This window comes from Platichthys flesus, chromosome 12, assembly GCF_949316205.1.
Source record: "Platichthys flesus chromosome 12, fPlaFle2.1, whole genome shotgun sequence".
NCBI lineage: Eukaryota > Metazoa > Chordata > Actinopteri > Pleuronectiformes > Pleuronectidae > Platichthys > Platichthys flesus.
In genome coordinates, this window is record NC_084956.1 from 23,909,137 (window position 1) to 23,928,043 (window position 18,907).

The 18,907-nt window shown below is 39.3% G+C and overlaps 1 protein-coding gene across 1 annotated transcript in view; it reads right to left on the reverse strand.

The window, feature by feature from the left end:
- The window catches only part of LOC133966618 (sodium/potassium/calcium exchanger 3-like), an 82,125-nt gene extending 67,031 nt beyond the window's left edge, over positions 1–15,094 (reverse strand). The window contains exon 1 of the mRNA XM_062401604.1: positions 14,811–15,094. Within this exon, the coding sequence (XP_062257588.1) occupies positions 14,811–14,997 (187 nt within the window). The 5' untranslated portion in view covers positions 14,998–15,094. The remainder of the gene's footprint in view (positions 1–14,810) is intronic.
- Positions 15,095–18,907: the final 3,813 nt, after the last annotated feature.

An 18,907-nucleotide genomic window follows, 5' to 3' on the forward strand; every position in this document is an offset into this window, starting at 1 on the left:
AAACACATTGTCATACTGAACTTATCATTATTGTGCTTAATTACATTATTTTCATCCTGACTAAATGCACAAGACACTGCATCCCAGTGTCCGTGCTCTCAGCATCACCACACTGCGGATAACCCAGTGCTCTCCAACAAGTAATCCACAGTCCAAGTGCATGCAGTCAGTCTACTCACACATGGATTAGCTCTGCTAAGGATTCATCCCTGTCCAGGCTTAAATTACACATAAGCAGAGACTTCCTTGAAATCAGGACTCTCATGATAAACTCATTGGGCCTCATTCACCAACCGTTATAGAAGATATTTCTTCTTATTTCTTCTTTAAAACTTCTTTTACAAAAGTTCTGACTTTCTCACACATACTCTGCACCACACCTGCAACCTCCTACATTTCTCAATATTCCATATCCTCATTATCATGTTTTTTGCACCACAACTATCTCAGTGTGATGTGGCACAACTCCCTCATGGATGCACATAAACTGCGCATATATTTGTATAAATCTCTTCCTTCATTTCAAAATAGTAAGTATTTTTATTTCATTTCAATGTCAAGGAGAATAATATAAAAATCCTTTTACGGCACATCGTACTGGGTATGGTCAGTGTATGTGACAAATTCAAATTTCAATTTATTCATGTTTTCTTATCTGGGATTAATTCTTTTGTGAGAACAGAATCTTTTATACTGAGGAGCACTCTTAAGCACACTGTACTGGCTTGCTTAAAAAGACAAAGAGGCTTCAGTGGATAACTTAACTTTAACTGCAAATTTGTATTAATTTCTCACTTTCTCTGAGAATTTTAATACATGAATATGAGAACACTGTCACAAAATAGTTATTCATCTTTCTTACTCTGAGATAAGAGATGGGTTAGGAGATGCAGCCATGCCAGTGTCCAGACTCGAAGACAAAAGGCATTCATTTATTTTGTGAGTGCGAATAGCCCAATGTTAGCCTGGATGCCAGACGAACTTAGCCCCGCCCACAACATTTGAGGTCGGGAAGTTCGGTCTGGAGTCGCTCCGTTGGGGAAATTATGCCCGGTTCGAAAATGACCGGACCAATCAGATTGTCAGGGCGGGCTTTATACGATGATGGACAGATGATAAACGATAACGTAATCAACCACGTCACCAAAGTGCGCTTGGGTTGAATTCGTTTTCAACAAACATGCCTGCCTCAGGAGAGCTGAGATGTGTAGATGCTGTATTTGAGTCTGTTTTAGAAGACATCGACAGCGCATTCATTTTGAAAGAGGAACAGAAAACGCGGAGGTGACGCCAAAGCGCTGCGCCGTGCTAACCCCTATTGCGCCGGTCGCTTGGCTGTTCACACCATAGATGGTTCACACCGCTTCAGCCTCCGATGTGAACAGCACAAAGGTTTAACATGGAAGTGGATGGGAGCAAGCTGTTATTTAAGGCTTGGCGCTGCGCTTAATCGTCTCTTTAGTGTCGCTTCAGCGTCCGGTGTGAACACGGCATTGGTAAATAACTCACATTGCATTGCTTAACATACGTCACATACTATGTTGCTCTGATTAGTTGTAGGTCTATCCAATTGAGACAAGAGGCATTCTTTTTTCTGGTTCGGTTGAAACACACCCCATAATCACAGCCCAATGGAGCAGTATCAGACTCACATTCTGACTAGAATTGTGAGTATGACAAGGTCAGGCTAGCCAAATGCAGTTAGTAGCTGCACTGAGTTGGTCTTACTCTGTCCTTCACACAAATGGTTATTGATTGTTTTTCCACATTATACACGTGTGAAAAAAATCTGCACAGTCAATGTGACAAACCCTTTTCCTTCCCCTCTCTCTTCAGTGTATGAAAATATTTTTCTTGACCTCAGTTGTGAGACTAGAACTGTACGACTTTCTACCGATACAGCTTCCATGGACATGTAACTGCAACCCATCTGTTATTTTATATTGACTGCTGACAGTACAACATATAACAGCTCTGTTGTGGTCTTTAGATTTTAGTTTGAACAATCTTGACATGATCATTTTTGTTCTCGGGTCTTGTGATTTCTGTGTGCACACAACACATTTATGGGCATAGGAAAGGTGGGAATCTATGATAAATAGCAACTTACGAAGACATTGAATTCATCAATATAAGAACACAGGTATGAACAATTTAGCAGTTTAAGAACATGTAATGAGTTATGATTTTCTAAGAAGATTTCCTTATACTTTGCGAGGTCACAATGACCTTGAACTTTGGCCACCAATTTTATCAGTTAATCCTTGAGTGAATGTTTGTACCAAATTTTAAGAACTTCCCTCAGTACAGAATAGAAGGATGGCCAGATGGAAAGCCCAAATATAATGGACCGGCTGTCGTAGAAAGGGACAAAAAAAATTATGCAAATACATGATCCCCTAATAAACAAACATTATTTTATGCATGATTACAACAAAAGTTTGAGCTGCACTTTCAACCGTCTTATTTGCTTTGTGCTTCTCCTCTTTATTTCAAATCAAATAGTGTTTGTTTAGCCCATATTCACAAATCACAATTTGTCTTTTAGGGCTCATGGCAGGTCTTTCTGTATCACCTTCCACACTTTGCATATGTGAGCTTTGTCACTTCTTGTTGCTTTCTTAATGGCTTTTTATTTGCCTGCCCATCACAAACCTCAATCCAAAGTTACAGTCAATTCAAAAATGTGACAAAGAGTAACTATGAAAGGTGATGTGCAATTGAATTAACAATTGGTTTGACGATGTGTTACAACCCACAGATGTAGTTTGTTGTGTCAGTGAGACCAGATGACTATGTGGCATTGCGATGAGTGAACATGTCTGCTTTTTTAAGGGGCTTCCTGTGCTAAGACCTGGGGTCGGATTTATAACCGTTGCGTACGCACAAAATGGGGCCTGAAACGTGCGTACGCCACTTCTCACGCCAAAGTTGTGATTTATAAAAACGAACTTGACGGGAAAATGTGCGTATTTCAAAGCAAACTCTGCCCCAATTACGGACGTTTTGGAGACGGGAAAGTGGGGACGCAGACATGAGGTGTTGAACTGAAGCAGATTATTGATCCAATTCATCATTTACATTAAAACCAACATCTTAGTTTTGCTCGCGCAACATATCTGTTCCCCCCAAGCCTTTTAATTTAAAAATATATCAAACAACATACAGCCAATTACGTTTAGATTCCATTTAAGAGCGGAGTTACAGGGCCGAGTCATTAACAGTTTTAATAATATCTTCTAAAACTGTCCGTGCATCATCAAATCACTGCAGTGAACGCGACCGTTCCACTGAGCGCACGGAGCGCACGGAGCGAACAGGAGATCCGTTACAAGAAATGAGGACACTTTCCAAATAATATCCCAGTGGATGTGAGGATCCATAGATGTGAGGGAATCGGTCCAATGCTCCAAATAAATAAATACTGCTGTGACAGTGGTGCAGGGTTCTGCGCAATGTGTGCATGCGAATTGAAGGACGGGAGGAAGCAATTTTCAGCGATTTCTGATCGCACACATTGTTTTATCCACAGCAGAGGCAGAGTGTCAGTGTATTTTCTTTATTAGGGACATCACTGCGGTCCCATAAAGTCGATCTTCACATCACTAACAGATGCCTTGATGTCAGTGTCAGAAAGTTTCACTTCCTCTTCACATCGCTTGATGCCGTTCCTCCGTCAGGATTCACAGTGGAAACCCATAACTTGTATTCTTTTTTCCTTTTAATTTATTTTTTAAGTTTGGAAAAAATGTATCTCTTTTATAATACTCTATTGAATCTTTAATTTTTTTTTTTAAATCCCGAAAAAGCACTTTGAGCCTACCTCTCTATATGGAAGGTGCTTGATGAACAAAATTGCCTTGACTTATAGTTGAAAGACAGATTTTCCTTGATGGACAGAGAATACTGATAAAAAGCAAGATCAATGATGTGTTTTACCTTCCTACCATCCTTACACAATATTAATGTGAGAAAATTACAGAATTCAAGCATCTGTGCACACAATTGCACCTGTACGAATCTCAAAACACGTTTACATATTTTGCATGAATTCAAGTCTGATTATGCACATACAGTTTCTGAGCAAACATTAGCAAATTCCTGTACATATTTTTCCTAACACTTGTTGAGGGTTAAGGGCAGAGAATGCCACACCTTGTTAAAGCTCTATGAGACAAATTGTGTTTTGTGAATATGGGCTATACAAATACAATTTGATTGATTGATTATTTCTGACATTCATAACTCAGGTTATAGGAAAGAAAAAAGATAAAGTTACAAAACTCTAAAGACCAAAATTATTATTGCTACACTAGTGTCCTTATACTGTGCTAGCAGCTGCAGCCTTGTGTTGGCACAACTGTAAAGACTAACAAGAGTGTGATCCTGTCCATCATTCAGCCACAGAGGACCATATGATCCTCACCAATCTGACCCAGAGAGAAGACAGGGCCCATTAGATGCTTAGCTTGTTACAATAACACAAAGCCATCTATCAAAACCTGCACTCACTGTCACAAATACAGCAAAGAGCAGCTCCTGTATTGAAGTGTGGCATGACCATTGGATCAAAAGGCCTGTACAGCAGAAAACTGATGTGATGAAAGAGAGAGTGAAAAGAGAGAGAAAGGGAGAGAAGGAGGGAGAATAAAGCAGTACGAATAACAAGTGAATGAAAGAAAAAGAGCGAAATGCCCATATAATGTAGTCCCTGATCAACACCAACGGGACATTTGCACATCACTGTGGCATATATCACACACTTCCTGTCCTGTAGCTACTATAATCTTGATTTTGCAGTGGTCTGCCACATTTTCCTGAAACGTGAGAAACATTAACATTAACATTTGTGTGCTTGTGTGTATGACCCTGATGTGCATGTAGTAAATTGTGCACAAGAAAAAGTACAGATGAAGGTCAGTTTATCCATGCTTAGCACAGTCACTCACAGAAAAGGGGAGAGTTTAATCTGTGTGTACCTGACATGCTTCCCTGTCCACATATTCACAAAGTTCACATAAATTTCTCTTGTGAATCAGTTTGACTCAGTGTGTTAAGTCATACTGTCGGATAGAAAAACGTTAAAGCTACTGTTATCCATATTAACCTTAGATTAAAATACTAAACTGAATTTTAAAGCTGTCAGTTGTAGTGTTCATCCATAGAATCATCACTCGCTCTGTAAATTCCCTTCAGCTCTCAGAAGTATTTTAGTGTCTTCAATCTCAGTGTTTTGGTTTTACAACTCCCGACTTGACTGTTATGGTTTGGCTCACTGCTCTCATCAATAGGTTTGAGCCACTTTTCACTGCTCTCATCAATAGGTTTGAGCCACTTTCACAATCTAATAACATTACACTGATACCTGGAATCCAAGTCAGTACACATATGGTATGTTTTTCGGGACTCTGTGTGTAGATTTTTCTAAAAAAACTAAAACTTTATCACATATATTACTATTGTATTCCCTGAAGATGGTGATGAGGATTCCGATGTCTCACTAAATGCTTCATTATCCATGGAGTGTTCACCTTCTTTGGTGGCTACAGCCGTCATGCTAAATTTCTAACAGTATCTGCAGCAGGCATGTTTCCTCAGGTTAAATGTGTTGCCCTTACCAGATTTGCATTCCACAATACAAATATTACAGCGAGCATTGTCTGCATCGACTTTTGATTAGTGTAATCACACTTCAATCAATTACATTTATTTGTATAGTGCCACATTATAGTATACATTATCTCAAGGCACTTTATATATAGGTTGAGACATCAAAAATTATAGAGAAACCAAACAGTTTACACAATGAGCGGTTGGGGTGGGCAGAGAAAAATGGGGATGAGAAGAAAGATGGGTGGAAAAGAGGGGAGAGAAGAGATAGCATTTTTTTTAATTTTTTACACATTGATTAGAAGAAACAGTTTTTAACATATTGGACAGTTGTGTCAATGTTTAAAGTATTTATATCTATCAATGTTATACTACCAGCATAACTCTTATACAAAGTTGACAAATTGAATTCTGTAAATAAACCTGCTCAAAACCAAACAAGTCAAAGTTTGTGAAAAGCCACTGTTGAATTTACTACATAACAAACCTGATATTTTGTTGATAGAGACCAAAGGATGATGGTTGGGTAGAAACATTCCTAATTCTACTCTGATCAGTAAATACGGTGTAGTATATTCCTTTAGCTAATAGATATCCATTGCACAGTTACAAACCATAAATGGTAAGTTAATATTCAGCTACTGAGTTTCTCTAGCATAGGTATAGATCATAATGACATGTTAATATCTTAAGGCGCCTTGAATCTTAAGTTCAAACCTTTAAGTATTATCTCCAGATGTGTTCAGTGTGTTTCTCCTTGTCTGAACTATCCTTGAACTGCCTATGGAATAATAAGAGGAGAGATGGTTTTCAGCGGGTCCTTAAATCTTAAGGTACGACACATTCCCAAATTTAGGCAGAAGGCCCGGTCGTGTGACGTCATTAAATCTCTGGGTTTGTGGTAAACAACTCCCCTATATAACGCCTTGCCTTGCAGAGTCAAGGCAGATTTTCACTAGTCGGCCTGTGTGTTATCTCCGAGTTTTCTAGAAACTCGTCCTGACCTGTAATACTCTTGTGTAATAAACATTATACTTGTAAGTACTGGGTCCGCGTCTCCTCTCTTCAAACACCGATTTCAACAAGACTCTACTGCAGGAAAGATACGATAACGGTGACCGAAATATATGTAATTTAAGGAGTAGTTAGAAAGAGTTATAATCCATGCTCTGGTTCAACATTGATGTGTGTACAAGAGAATCTCAGATTTGGTGGCCCATACCAACACTGACATGTTGTATAGAAAATCGAAATAGCCCTCACTACTGGTACTTAAAATAACTTAATGTGAAGCTTTTGTCAAGTCCACAAAATCCAATACAGCAGTTACCACCACTATACTTCTTTATCTCTATCAACCAGGAAAAGCAATACTTATTTATTAAATTTCCTGTGGTGAAAAATTACTGAAACTAACGTTTTTGAAAAAAGCTTAGGCATTGTGAAAAAGTACAATACAAATGGATGTCAGAACATGAATTTTTTCTTCTCAGGTTAAGCTGCATTGAATACGCTTGTGCAAACACACTGGGAGGACTGTATAAATAAATGAGCCAACAAACAGGCAAGCGGTGCTGGAGCAAATTCTGTGAAAAGCTTTTTGAAGCCTGTGTGCTGATGATACATGAGAGAGGTTGGAGCGAGGGAGAAAAAGAGAGGAAGAGGAAAGAGAACTGTAGCATTAGGGGTGCTACGAAGGACTAAGGGTTGCAGCTTCAGGGGTATACAACGAAATGATAGCTGAGTGCCACCAAAATGGAGGAAGAGAGCGACAAGATGAGAGCATAGTGGCCGCTTGATGGAGGCGATGATTGGGAGAGAGTATGACAGGAGGGAGAAATGGATGGATAGAAAAAGGAGAGCAGGGCTGTTTATGTCTGCCTACGACTGGGGGATGTTGCTCTCTGTTCACACAGGCTGACCCAGATGCAGCTGAATTAGACACAAGCCTGCTTTCAGAGGTGTGTGTGCGCGTGTGTTTGTGGATCACAGCGTAGGTATGAGACTGACACAGCTGGAACGAGTGGCAGCAATTTAGGAGATGCCTCTGTTTTCGATGGTCACAGGTCCAAAAAGCACAGATATCTGCTTCATGTGTCGAAAACTGTCCAGTACTGAATTTTTGTCAAAATTCATCATCTTCTTTGGTTATTCTTTGATCACAGGGTTTGGAATTTGTATAATTACTGCAAGTTTTATATTCTATTCCTGCAAAACTGCTCGTAATTTAAAGGTGCATTTCTTTTCTTGTCTTTGTTACGGTATATTTTAGGGTCCTAAGTACTATTTAAGACAAATATTTAGTCTCCTTCTATATCTTTGCTTTAAACTTTTAGCTTAGTCCACTAGGTTCATCAGCATTACCTCTTTGCAGTTTAGTGCTAGGTAGCTAGTGTCACTTGGGTTGTAAGAGCACTTTTTCTGATAAGTGCTGCCCCCTGTAACTGAAAACAGCACTGATGTGAATTTGAAGAGTAATGCTGCAGGCAGTAAAATCCAAACTAGCTGCAAGAAGCTAAAAATGCTTCTTTCAAACAAGAGGAACTTTGGAGTTGGTACTAATGCTCTGTCTCCATGACTACAAAAGACCTCTTTCATATTAAACACAGTAATTCGACCAATCCTTACTTTAAAAATATTGATTAGTGCAGCTTTAAGATTTAAGTTTGACTCGGTAAGTTATCAAAAAATCCCTAGTACCATTACCAAAGCTAAGGTGTTAATGCAAGTTGTTGTTATTTTATTTTATTTCAAAGCAAATATGCAAAATATCCTTTGATAATGCAAATAATACATGTGGACACGTGAAGGGATACAATCGAGACAGCCAATGGGATAAGCTTCTATAGCACTGCAGCCAGCCTGTTCGATGTCAGAGGAGTGACAAAGACAAGAATCAGAAAAAAATAGACAGAACACTGTAAGCTGAAGAGTGTCCTGTATTGAGAACACTGGCGGTGGAGTAGTGGCAGAAAAATTGGACTATGGGCACCTGGATCTGTTCAAATGTCCAAGAGGTCTCTCCCTACCCCACTGTCTAAGTGCCCCTGAGCAAGGCACCTTACTCCCCCTACACCTGCTCCTGGGCGCCGTGCATGGCTGCCCACTGCTCTGTGTGTCCTCCTGTGTTCACCAGATGCGTCAAAAGCAGAGGAAAAATTTCCACCCATTTGCATGTCGTGTGTCTGTGCATGTGTGTAGGACCAATAAATGTATCTTGAGATGTCAGTTGGCTTATTTTCTCAATGATAATGATTATAATATTGGCTTAAATAAACTGATGCTGTTTTTAATGTTTCTTTTCCAATGACATTTCTTCATAATTCTCATGCATCAATCTGCTTTAAGGGGGAAATACCCTGGGTTGTTTGTATTTATCTGAAGCACTTACAAGTACTTCCCCTTGTGGGGGTGTTGCTTGTTTCCGGCGAGGAGGTGCGAACTGTCAGAAAATAGTTGGACCCACCAAAGAAAAAAAAAAAAATTGTTGCAAATGTTGACTGCGTTATTGATTCAAATCCAAGGTTTCCTCTAGTGACGTGGAATTTAAAACAGTAACAGTTTGGAGCAGTGATTTAAGAGTTTAAATCACAGTCTGCGGATAATGAGCAGACCTCTGTTCAGCAGAATAAAGCTGTCTGCAACTTATATATGTACTGTGGGTATTTACAACAATATTGAACACATCAAAGTTGGCTGTGGTAGTGTGAATATTGTTGCACCATATTTATCCGTACAATCCATCTTAAGGGCATGTATTAGAAAGAACACATGTTAAAACCTGAGGTGCTGTTTTTCCCATCGTAGCAACATATATCCATGGAAACAAATACTGTTCAAATGTTGCGCGTTGGTTCACGTTTCTGTGAAAGTTAATTGTCAGTACGTTTAGTGACTCTGTGATTTTGTTAACCATGTGTTACTGTTACTCCTGTTTCTCCTCCCAGGCTTTTAACTGGGAATATATGCATGGTCAATGATCTCAAAAGTGTTTGAGTTTTGCAGTTTATGTGACACTGTTACTTTAAAGAATTATAAAATGAATGGACTGGTATTTTAACATTATTTTCATGCATACATTTTCAACACAGAGGTTTGGTTTGTTAAGGCATGCCAGCAGAGCTAGAGAGTGTACTGTTGAGACTGTGCATAAAGATGATCAAGCAGGCAGTGTGTAAAGAGGTGGATGACAGATCTAATTTTTCTCCTATTGTGTAAAAAAGGAAGCCAAAAAATATCTTGAATACAGGGGCTGGCATCTTACATTTGGAGTCTGCGTGAGTGTATCAATGTCCTGATGATCCACACTCTTGACCAATCGTTAAGTCAATTATCAGTCTCAGCAGTCTTAAAACCAAACTGAAGGGTCCAGGGATCAATAGCAGGAAATGTTATATAAAGTAATCCTAGTGATGCTTTCACTATTTTGATTCATCTAAATTGTACGAATTGTTGTTTTCTTTATTCTAAAATGGGCCCTTTATATTTAAACTAAAGGTTCCCACAGGTTCTCTTTCATGTTTCGAAAGAGAGGGTGAGGTGAGAGATATTCAGCTGCAGAATGCACCTTTCCCAATAGAGGTCACTAAATTCTACAGACTGAACCTTTAACAGAATGAATCCTTACATCAGTGTGATACCAACAAACTAAATGACAGAAATAATATTTGGTCATTTTTGTTTGATGTGTAATTTGACTTTTTTAGTTTGGTCAGTGTTCCATCTGCTAGCATGGAGGAGTTAAGGTTTATGACCTCTACTGCAGCCAGCCACCAGATGGTGGTCAATATGTTTTGGCTTCAATTTTGGGAGCTGTCATGTCGTCCATCTTTTTTTACGGTCCATGGTCAAGAACGTCCCAGGTAAAGATTTTAATGGAATGTAAGTGAAAGCTTTGTGTGTTTACAATAGGCTGTTTATGGGTTAATGTGATTTAAGTGTAGTTTGTCTTCTTGTTAATTTGCAAGGATGGTCTACTATCAATTATACAACAACCATGAGCCCTGGCCACCACTGTCATGGAGGAGAAATCTGTTTTAACACTTTGAATAGAACTTGTCTTTTGAGCTGAATTCAATCAAAATTCTAGAATTCAAAACTGAACTTGTGTTTACTTTGCTTTCTTGTGCCTTAAGCAACACGTATCACAGAATTTTTACATTCAAAATTTTTTTAATTAATGTTTAATTTCATAGGCTCCAATATTGAAACGTAACAACCACTGAACAGAAGAAGTGTCCACACCCTGCAGCAGGTCAAAGTTGAAACACTCAGAAGTCTCTTTAATTAGTGATGGTAGTTTATAGCATTATTTATTTCCTCGCAGGACCTCTTTTTAGCCATGTCACTGTATTAGATCACAAGGAATAACGCCCTAAATGTAATATAAATATGACCGTTGCTGTCACAAACAAAACTGTTTTTTATTTTTAGTTCTTTCTTTCCAAAGTTGATCCTCTTTCAGCTGCTAGACTCATTAGAAAATGCTCAGAATAAAATTGGGGCTTCATGTCTAAAAGATAAATCAATAATAAGTTTGGACATTTTTATAAATAGGCCCTGCACCAATGAAATAAAGGCTGCATTCCTTTCAGAAACTGTGACCTCCTCGTTCTCCTCTTGCTCTCTGATTTCTAACCTTTTCTCCCATCACCACTTCATCCACCTCAACACTGACAAGCTCCCTCCTTCATTATTTCTTTCTTCTCTCGCCTGCCTTCCCCCATCGCATCTTCCCACTTCATCTCACTTTTTCCCTCTCTTTTCTTCCCTCCTCCCTTCATCACTGCAAACGTTGTCCTCACTTGCTCCCTCTTTTCTTTTTCAGATCACCTCCTCACTGCGCCTCCTCCTCTCTTCCCTCTTGTCTCTTTTCCTTTTTGTCAAAATCAGCTCCGAGTCCTGTGGCATCGTTAGCATAAAGTGCTCCGTCTGTGCTCCTCTGCTCGCCGCTCCCGCCCCCTGCTTGTGTGCAAAGAGAAGGGGACCCACCGATGAGAGCTTTAAGTTATGTAACGAGATCATCTGGAGACTAATGCTGTATAGCAGATATACTGAGCAGCCATTAGTGGCTTCTCTATAGCATGACCATTTGTCTGGCTGGTACACTCGTCTTTTAGGTTTTTCACAGATGGATGATGCAGGGACTTTGGCTAGAGTTGCAAAGCTCAATGATATTAAAACCTACAGATAATAGCAGCATTAACATGTGTTTGCTCATATGGGTAATCCTCCCTCCTATGGTACTTTTGTCCTGAATCCTGCTTTTACCTTGTATATTCAAGAGGGGAGACATGGACGGGTGCATGGATGAAATTAAAAGGATGCAGGAGGAAACAAGTAGGAGGACAAGGGGAGAAGAGGAGCGCTGTCTGCAAAGACCACGTGTTGGTGCACAGGCAGAGCAAAGACATGGGGTAATGCACAAACATTTACACGTGCGTGTCTGTGTGTATGTGTGTTCAAGACCTAGAAAAGCTCAGTGTGCTCGAGGGCTGCTATCATCACCATTATGAGAGGAGGTCCTGCTCTCCCACGTGACCGTCTCTGTGAAAACATGTACTCAGAACATGTTCCCCCATCAGGGGAGGTCAATATGGAGGGTTTGGTCTAATCACTACACAGTTCAGCGCTGAAACAGTTTGTCCATAAAGGGGCTTGGGTAGCGCAGCTGGTTAGCCGTTACTCGTAGGGTTCTTGCTTCAATTTTATTCTTCACCAGTCAAATTGCCAAACTTCCTTAAGCAAGATGCGGGACCAAACCTGCTCCCAGAGTATGTAATGTCATCAGGCAGTTACTCCACTGAAAATTATTAATCATTTAAATGAAATGTCTCGTCTTTTCAAAGAATTACGGGCTTATTAAACTGTGACTTTCACAGACAAATGTGTTAGCAATTTTTTACATTTTAAACTACACTAGATCTAAACTATAATCTGTCATTTTAGAGATCAAATTAATCTTTTCATCATAAAAAACATTCCTGATTCTTGTATCTTTAATGTGATGGGCTTTAGGCTAGCATTGTGAAACTAAGGACTCTGAAGAAAGCACCTTAGGCTCGATAATTATAATAAATGTAGTCACAACACTGCACACAAACTCCATAACATAATGAAACAACTGAAAGCTCCAGAAAAAGTACCCCCTAAGTCATACTTTTGTAAGCAAAGTTTCATGGTTAAAATTGTTCTTTTACATAAAGCAGATTAACTGATGATTAAAATAACAGTGGTAACTCTAACAGCATTAACAAAAGGTTTGACAGAGGGGCTCAAACAAAGGGAAAGAGAACGAGGGAAGAACAAAGAAATGAATTAAGAATGAGAAGAATACACTCAAGTTCAATATACAAGCATTTCTTCAGCCATAATGTTCATCCTGTTAGATCAAAACTGCACACGTCCTACACATCACATAAAACTACGAAATCATTTATTGAAGTGGGCCACAATCAATCTTTTTATAAACCATTGATTTGATCAGAAAAAGTCAAGACTGCCCATCACATTTTCTAGTAGCCCGATCTGACATGTTAAAATCAATTAAGATGTTTATTCTGACAAGCAAAATGAAAAGCTGTAAATCTGTAAATCCTCACAAGATGGAACATTTTGGTTTGATTATTAATCTCTCTACCTAAAAAATGACTTTTCAGATTTGCAACCTGTCAATTACCATATTAGCTCCTTTGTTTCATGGAACACTTTACTCCCAATGTATGTATGACACCTGTGTTTTCTGAACATCCTATTCTGCATCCATTTATGTCCTTTTCAAACTGAATCACCAAGACAGCATTCTACACATTTTCAGTAGGATGCAGGCCTTCTCTGGAATTTTTTTAATGAACCTTATCACAGCATTTGGGCTCTTTTTCTGAAACCACGATAATAGATTTGCTCTATAAGTGACCTTTGAAATATAAAATAAAAAAGAATTGAAAAAAAAAGGTAACCAGATCAAAACTTGGGATATGCGTTGACAGTTGCAGATTTGACTGGACTAGACGGTGGCATTAACTGTATCTGTAGAACTTGTAGAGCCACTTGTAAATTTTACAAATTAAGTTAAAAGAATTGTGTAAGGATCTTTATAATTCCTTTTTGTATAATAAATTCAAAAATCTTGCATGTAAATATTAATTGATATCCCTTTATTACTTTATAATGATTCGCTTAAGTTCATTAAGCCTCCCTCAATCCCTATTTGTATCTCCTCGTCAGGAGAATCCAATAAAATATTTCTTGTCCTCAATATATCCCAGCTGCACCAGCTGTTTTGTTTACTTCCTGGTAACACCACTGGGAAGCTTTCAGAGGAGAGTCTGTGATATTAAATAACATTAACTGGGCTGCTGACTTCACCATTTACAAGACCTACTTGGCAAAAGACACCAAAACATTGGCTGAGCTCAGAACTGGCAATGACATGGTGCTTTTCTTCATGCAGTCACTATGAAAAGCCATGTTGGTGGTGATGAGCTTGTGTGAGTGTACTGATTCATTTGTGTTTCCACATCAAGATTGCTGTCTTCAAGTTTGCCACTGAGTCAGCAGGATGGTGATGCAGGGCATGAACAGCAGTTAGACACAGTAATACCCAGCTGACCGGTTGTCCTCCATCTCCTGTCGTCTACAGGAGAGGATTTCTGTTGAGTAAGTCCACAACACAGAGCAGCAGAGACACTGCCACCACTTCCAGGGACTATTGGTTACAGATGTTGAGCTACATGAATGCATGTTGTTGTTGTTGTTGCTGGTGAAGATGATGCTGGTGTGTGCTTTACAGTGCTGACAGTACATGTGAGCTGATACACTATCAGACACACTGACTCATCCTGATGGGATGTGTGTTCTAGCAATAACCGACCGATCGGTTCGCAGAGCCAGCACTGTGGGCTACAGCACAGTATTGCATATGGTTTCCATCTTTTTTATAGAGCACACACTTGTAAAGTGCCCGTGTTGTTCCTAAGTCAGGAATTCCTGTACTCAACTGCTACTGTTTGACATGTTTTTACACATGATTTCTGAGCCTCCCGCTACACATTCATCACAGCAAAGGCTCATTTAGATGTTTCAGGCATTCAAAAAAAGAAGCTATTACAAACAGCCACGAGCTGCTGATCACCGTCCCTGTCTTGTTCACATGATGAACGTGTGGTTCATCGACAGTGGAACAAAGAAGAACCTCTCACCTGTTCCCTGAGACACACACCGGAGCCCCGCGACCAGCCCCAGCACCACCCCCGTGAAGCACATCTGGACGCCGAACAACTCCTTTCGCTTCTTCCGTCTGGCTTTGCTCCTCCGCCGGTTCAGCATCACTCCTCCTCCTCCTCCGACGGCCGTCTCCGGCATCCCGCCAACCCCCACGCGAGCCATGGAGTTCTTCTCGCCGGCAGCGTTCAGACGGAAACCCCGGTGGTGGAGCAAAGGTCCAAATAAGTGGGGCGAGGTGTCAGCGGCGGCAGGCGGCGTGTGTGAGGACCCTGAATGTACTGAACGAGAGGAGGTATAACCACAGAGAGTTTCATCAAGTTCACCCGAGCATCATCTGGATACACATCCGGCCTGGAATTTCAAAATAAGACTCATACGTTAATATTGGTGGATTTGTAGCTAAAGCCACATTATTAAAAAGGGTTATTTTTTGTCTAACACGACTGACACCCAATAGCTTTAGCCTTAAAATAAATAAATCCTATAATTTTAGCCATGGTTGGTGTTGGTACATTTGTTAGCGACTTCTTATTATATGATTTTCTTGCCAAAAGAGAAAAAACAACCATTTGCCTCTAAATAAAAAAAAACAACCATACTGGGTCCATAAATAAGAAACATGTAAAATAATAATAATAATAATAATGAAAAATGTAAAGATGAATTATATCTTTCAATTATTGGTTTGAAATGTCTGTGCTGCATATATATTTATATTTATACTAGTGCTGTCAAAAGATTAAAATATTTAATCGCATTTATGTCATAGTTAACTCAAAATTAATCGTGATTAATCACAAATTGTATCTATACTAAATGCTCTATCAACATGGACAAGTGGATTGGCTTGCTTTATGCAAATGTTTTGTTTTATTGAAAAACAACATTGCCAAACAGGGCGCTACAAAATAAAATTATAAAGTGCACATTTAAGGTAAACAAGGACCATAAGCAGGTTAAAGCTATTAGCATTAGTTTCTGCACTATAGGTTTCTGCAACCTATAGTGCAGTTAAACCATTGCTTAATATTTTCTTTTTTTCAAGTTTGCTGTGAACATAGCAGTCAGGCCTCTCAAACAGACAAGCAACAAAATAACAAACAAACAAAATACACAGACAGGTGTCGGCCTACTTTGAAATAAATTAAACACAGAACTGTGTAGGGCTATTTGAGTCCTCCCCATATTTGCGGAAAATGTATGAAATAAAAAGTACCCTGTTTGTTAAATAAATAAAAACATATAGCTGCAGCCTAATAGCTTAAAAAAATATATTTAAGTTGGCGAAATATTCAAACAAAAAGCAGGTCAGACTGGAGGCAAACAGATACTGAAGCTCGATAGAAACCAACTGCAGCTTCTGCTCTGATCAAGAAGCTGAGGCGCTGATCTCTGATCAGCTGAGACCAGAGAAACTCTGTGTTTTCACGGTTTCCATAGTTAAGAAGCAATCGGTCACTGAGCTCTGATCTCACTGTGTCTCTCTGAGAGAGTGCGCGGGGGCGGGGGGCGGGGCTACGGAGCGCTATCTGGAAACACACACACACAGACGCACACACACACTCGCCAGCTTCTTGTACTTCATGAAGGCCTGATACGATGATATTTTAAAAAATTATTGTGACTTAGTCAACCACCAACATGCAAAAGCGTGTGTCACACGGCGAAAGCGTGAGAGTTGGCAGCTCTGCGTTAATCTCGCGATATAAAATTACGCGTTAAACTGACTGCACTAATTTATACAAACTCTAATCCCAAGAATTTCACACACAGTTTAGGCTTTTTTATTTGTAATCCTCGGTTCCGGTTGATGGATAAGTATGAGGCACTTGATGCAGTTTGAAGAGGTCGGTGATCGGTGCCTCGACCGGCTATTCCTCCTCCATTGCTGAAGTCAGAGGGCGGACCTCCCAGCTGAACGACCCGGGACAGGAGTTCGGTTTCTCGGCGTGGATGTTAGCGCGGTGCTGCTGTGGACCTGGGGCTGTTCCAAAGGGGGCATGAAAGAGGGTGTGTGTGGATGGTGAGCCGTTGTTGCTTTGGCGAAATTACTTAAAAGACGAAGACAATGAAAATGCGTGAAACCGAGTTAAAAAAAATACATTTTATTGATTATTTTATTATTTTATTCTGACATGATATTCTTTTGTATTTTTCCCTACTGATTTTTCTGGGATCAGAGGCTTTACAGGGACACGGTTTGTTATGGTGAGGTATCCCTATTTCATAACACATCACAACCACAGTAATAATAAAATAGTATTAATAATTCTGACAAATAAAAAATAATAATGGTTATATATGATCTATAAAATCTAACATGGTATCCCATGTATTTGCTTTTTGAGCCTTAACAAATGTATTGATCACGTAAACCGCAGGGTAATGATGGGACTCAGCTGGCCTAAAACAAAAATCACTGAAGTAGTGTTTTAGAAAATAAGACTCTTGGGAAACAAAGTGCTGCTCTAAGCAAAAAATTCTCCCACCGTTATAATTATTAAACGATGAGGTTGATCTTTCACCCTTGAAACACACACATACACCCACAATGTACTGATTGGGTCAAAGGTCACACCCTCTGACCTCTTTATGGTGACGCATCACTGCTGCTTTTATTTATTAAAGGCAAAGAGGAGACAGTTGCAGTTGTCATTTCAAACTGAGCTGTCACTGTACAGTGGAGAGCATCATGTAAATGCAATGAGCCGGCATGTCTCCACACAGAACTCTCCAGTTTTTGTTCATTTCTCTTCCTCCCACTAAGGTGCACAATGATGTCATTGCAGGAAGGACTGAAATCAGAGACTCATAATGCCATGTGAGAGATAGAAAGCAGTATGGCATTAGGGAATGAGCTCACAGATTACACCAACAGCCTCTTATGTGCACACATACACACACTTCCTTCATGACAGATTGTGTATAATCCTCATGAGCAATAGCACAGACAGCCTGGGTTAGAGACAATGACGATGACATATCAAGCGTGCTGGATTAGGATTCAGCGTGGGATTTTTACCCTCCGCCCTTTGGGTCAAATCTTTTACATCAACTTACAAACATCACGTCATATTCTATTGCAACTGACAAGGAATAAACAAACTGTATGTTGTATGGAAAATAACCTCATGTCTGTTATTGCTACAATTTGACAAGTAACAAAACAGGAAAGCTCAGGGTCCTCACTTCATACAAGACATAAATTGAAAATTACATACATCTAAAAATAAAATGGAAGAATGGCTGGATAGATAGATAGGGGTGGGATTTGGCAAAAATGTCACGATTCGATAGTATTGCAATATTTGGACCACGATTCAATATTATTGCGATTCTTAACATATTGCGATACAGCAAGTATTGCAATTCAATTCTGCGGAATATATTGCGATTCATGTCCCCCATATTATTCAAAGACATTACAAAAAATTTGGAAAATAAGACTGCTCAACTCACTTCAAATGTCACATTTCATTCTGTGAACAACATGGTCTTCTACACATTAACTGAAGTGCAAAAACTAAGAAAGGGTAGTGCAAAAACTTTGTCCTTGAACATTCAGGACACGCATGAGCGCTGAGCTCCCAGCACATAACTTAAAATTATTTAAATTCAATACAGTAACATAAAGCAGACTCAAGAGAGTAACATAAACCTGAGAATGATCATATAAATAAGAGTAGCTTAGAGCTCCAATCAAAAATAAACAAATGGCATTTTTGTACATAAAAAGGAGTTGGTCAACATGCTCAGATGTTAAAGTGCTCTTCCGGGACGTTACTATATCTATAGCTAAATTTGTAAATAAAGTATTAAAAAATTAAAAAAATTGCAATACTTTGCGCCACTGTATCGATATAATTGCGTGCGCAAAATATCGCTATACTGAACAGAATCGATTTTTCCCCCACCACTAATAGATAGATAGATAGATAGATTCATAGATAGACACTGCATTTGAATACAGTAATGAGGTACTTAAGAATAAGATGCACAGATTCACAGTTATCCCAGTTACTATCAATCAATCGGTCAATCAAATTTGATGTCAGGTGTAGGAAAACATCAT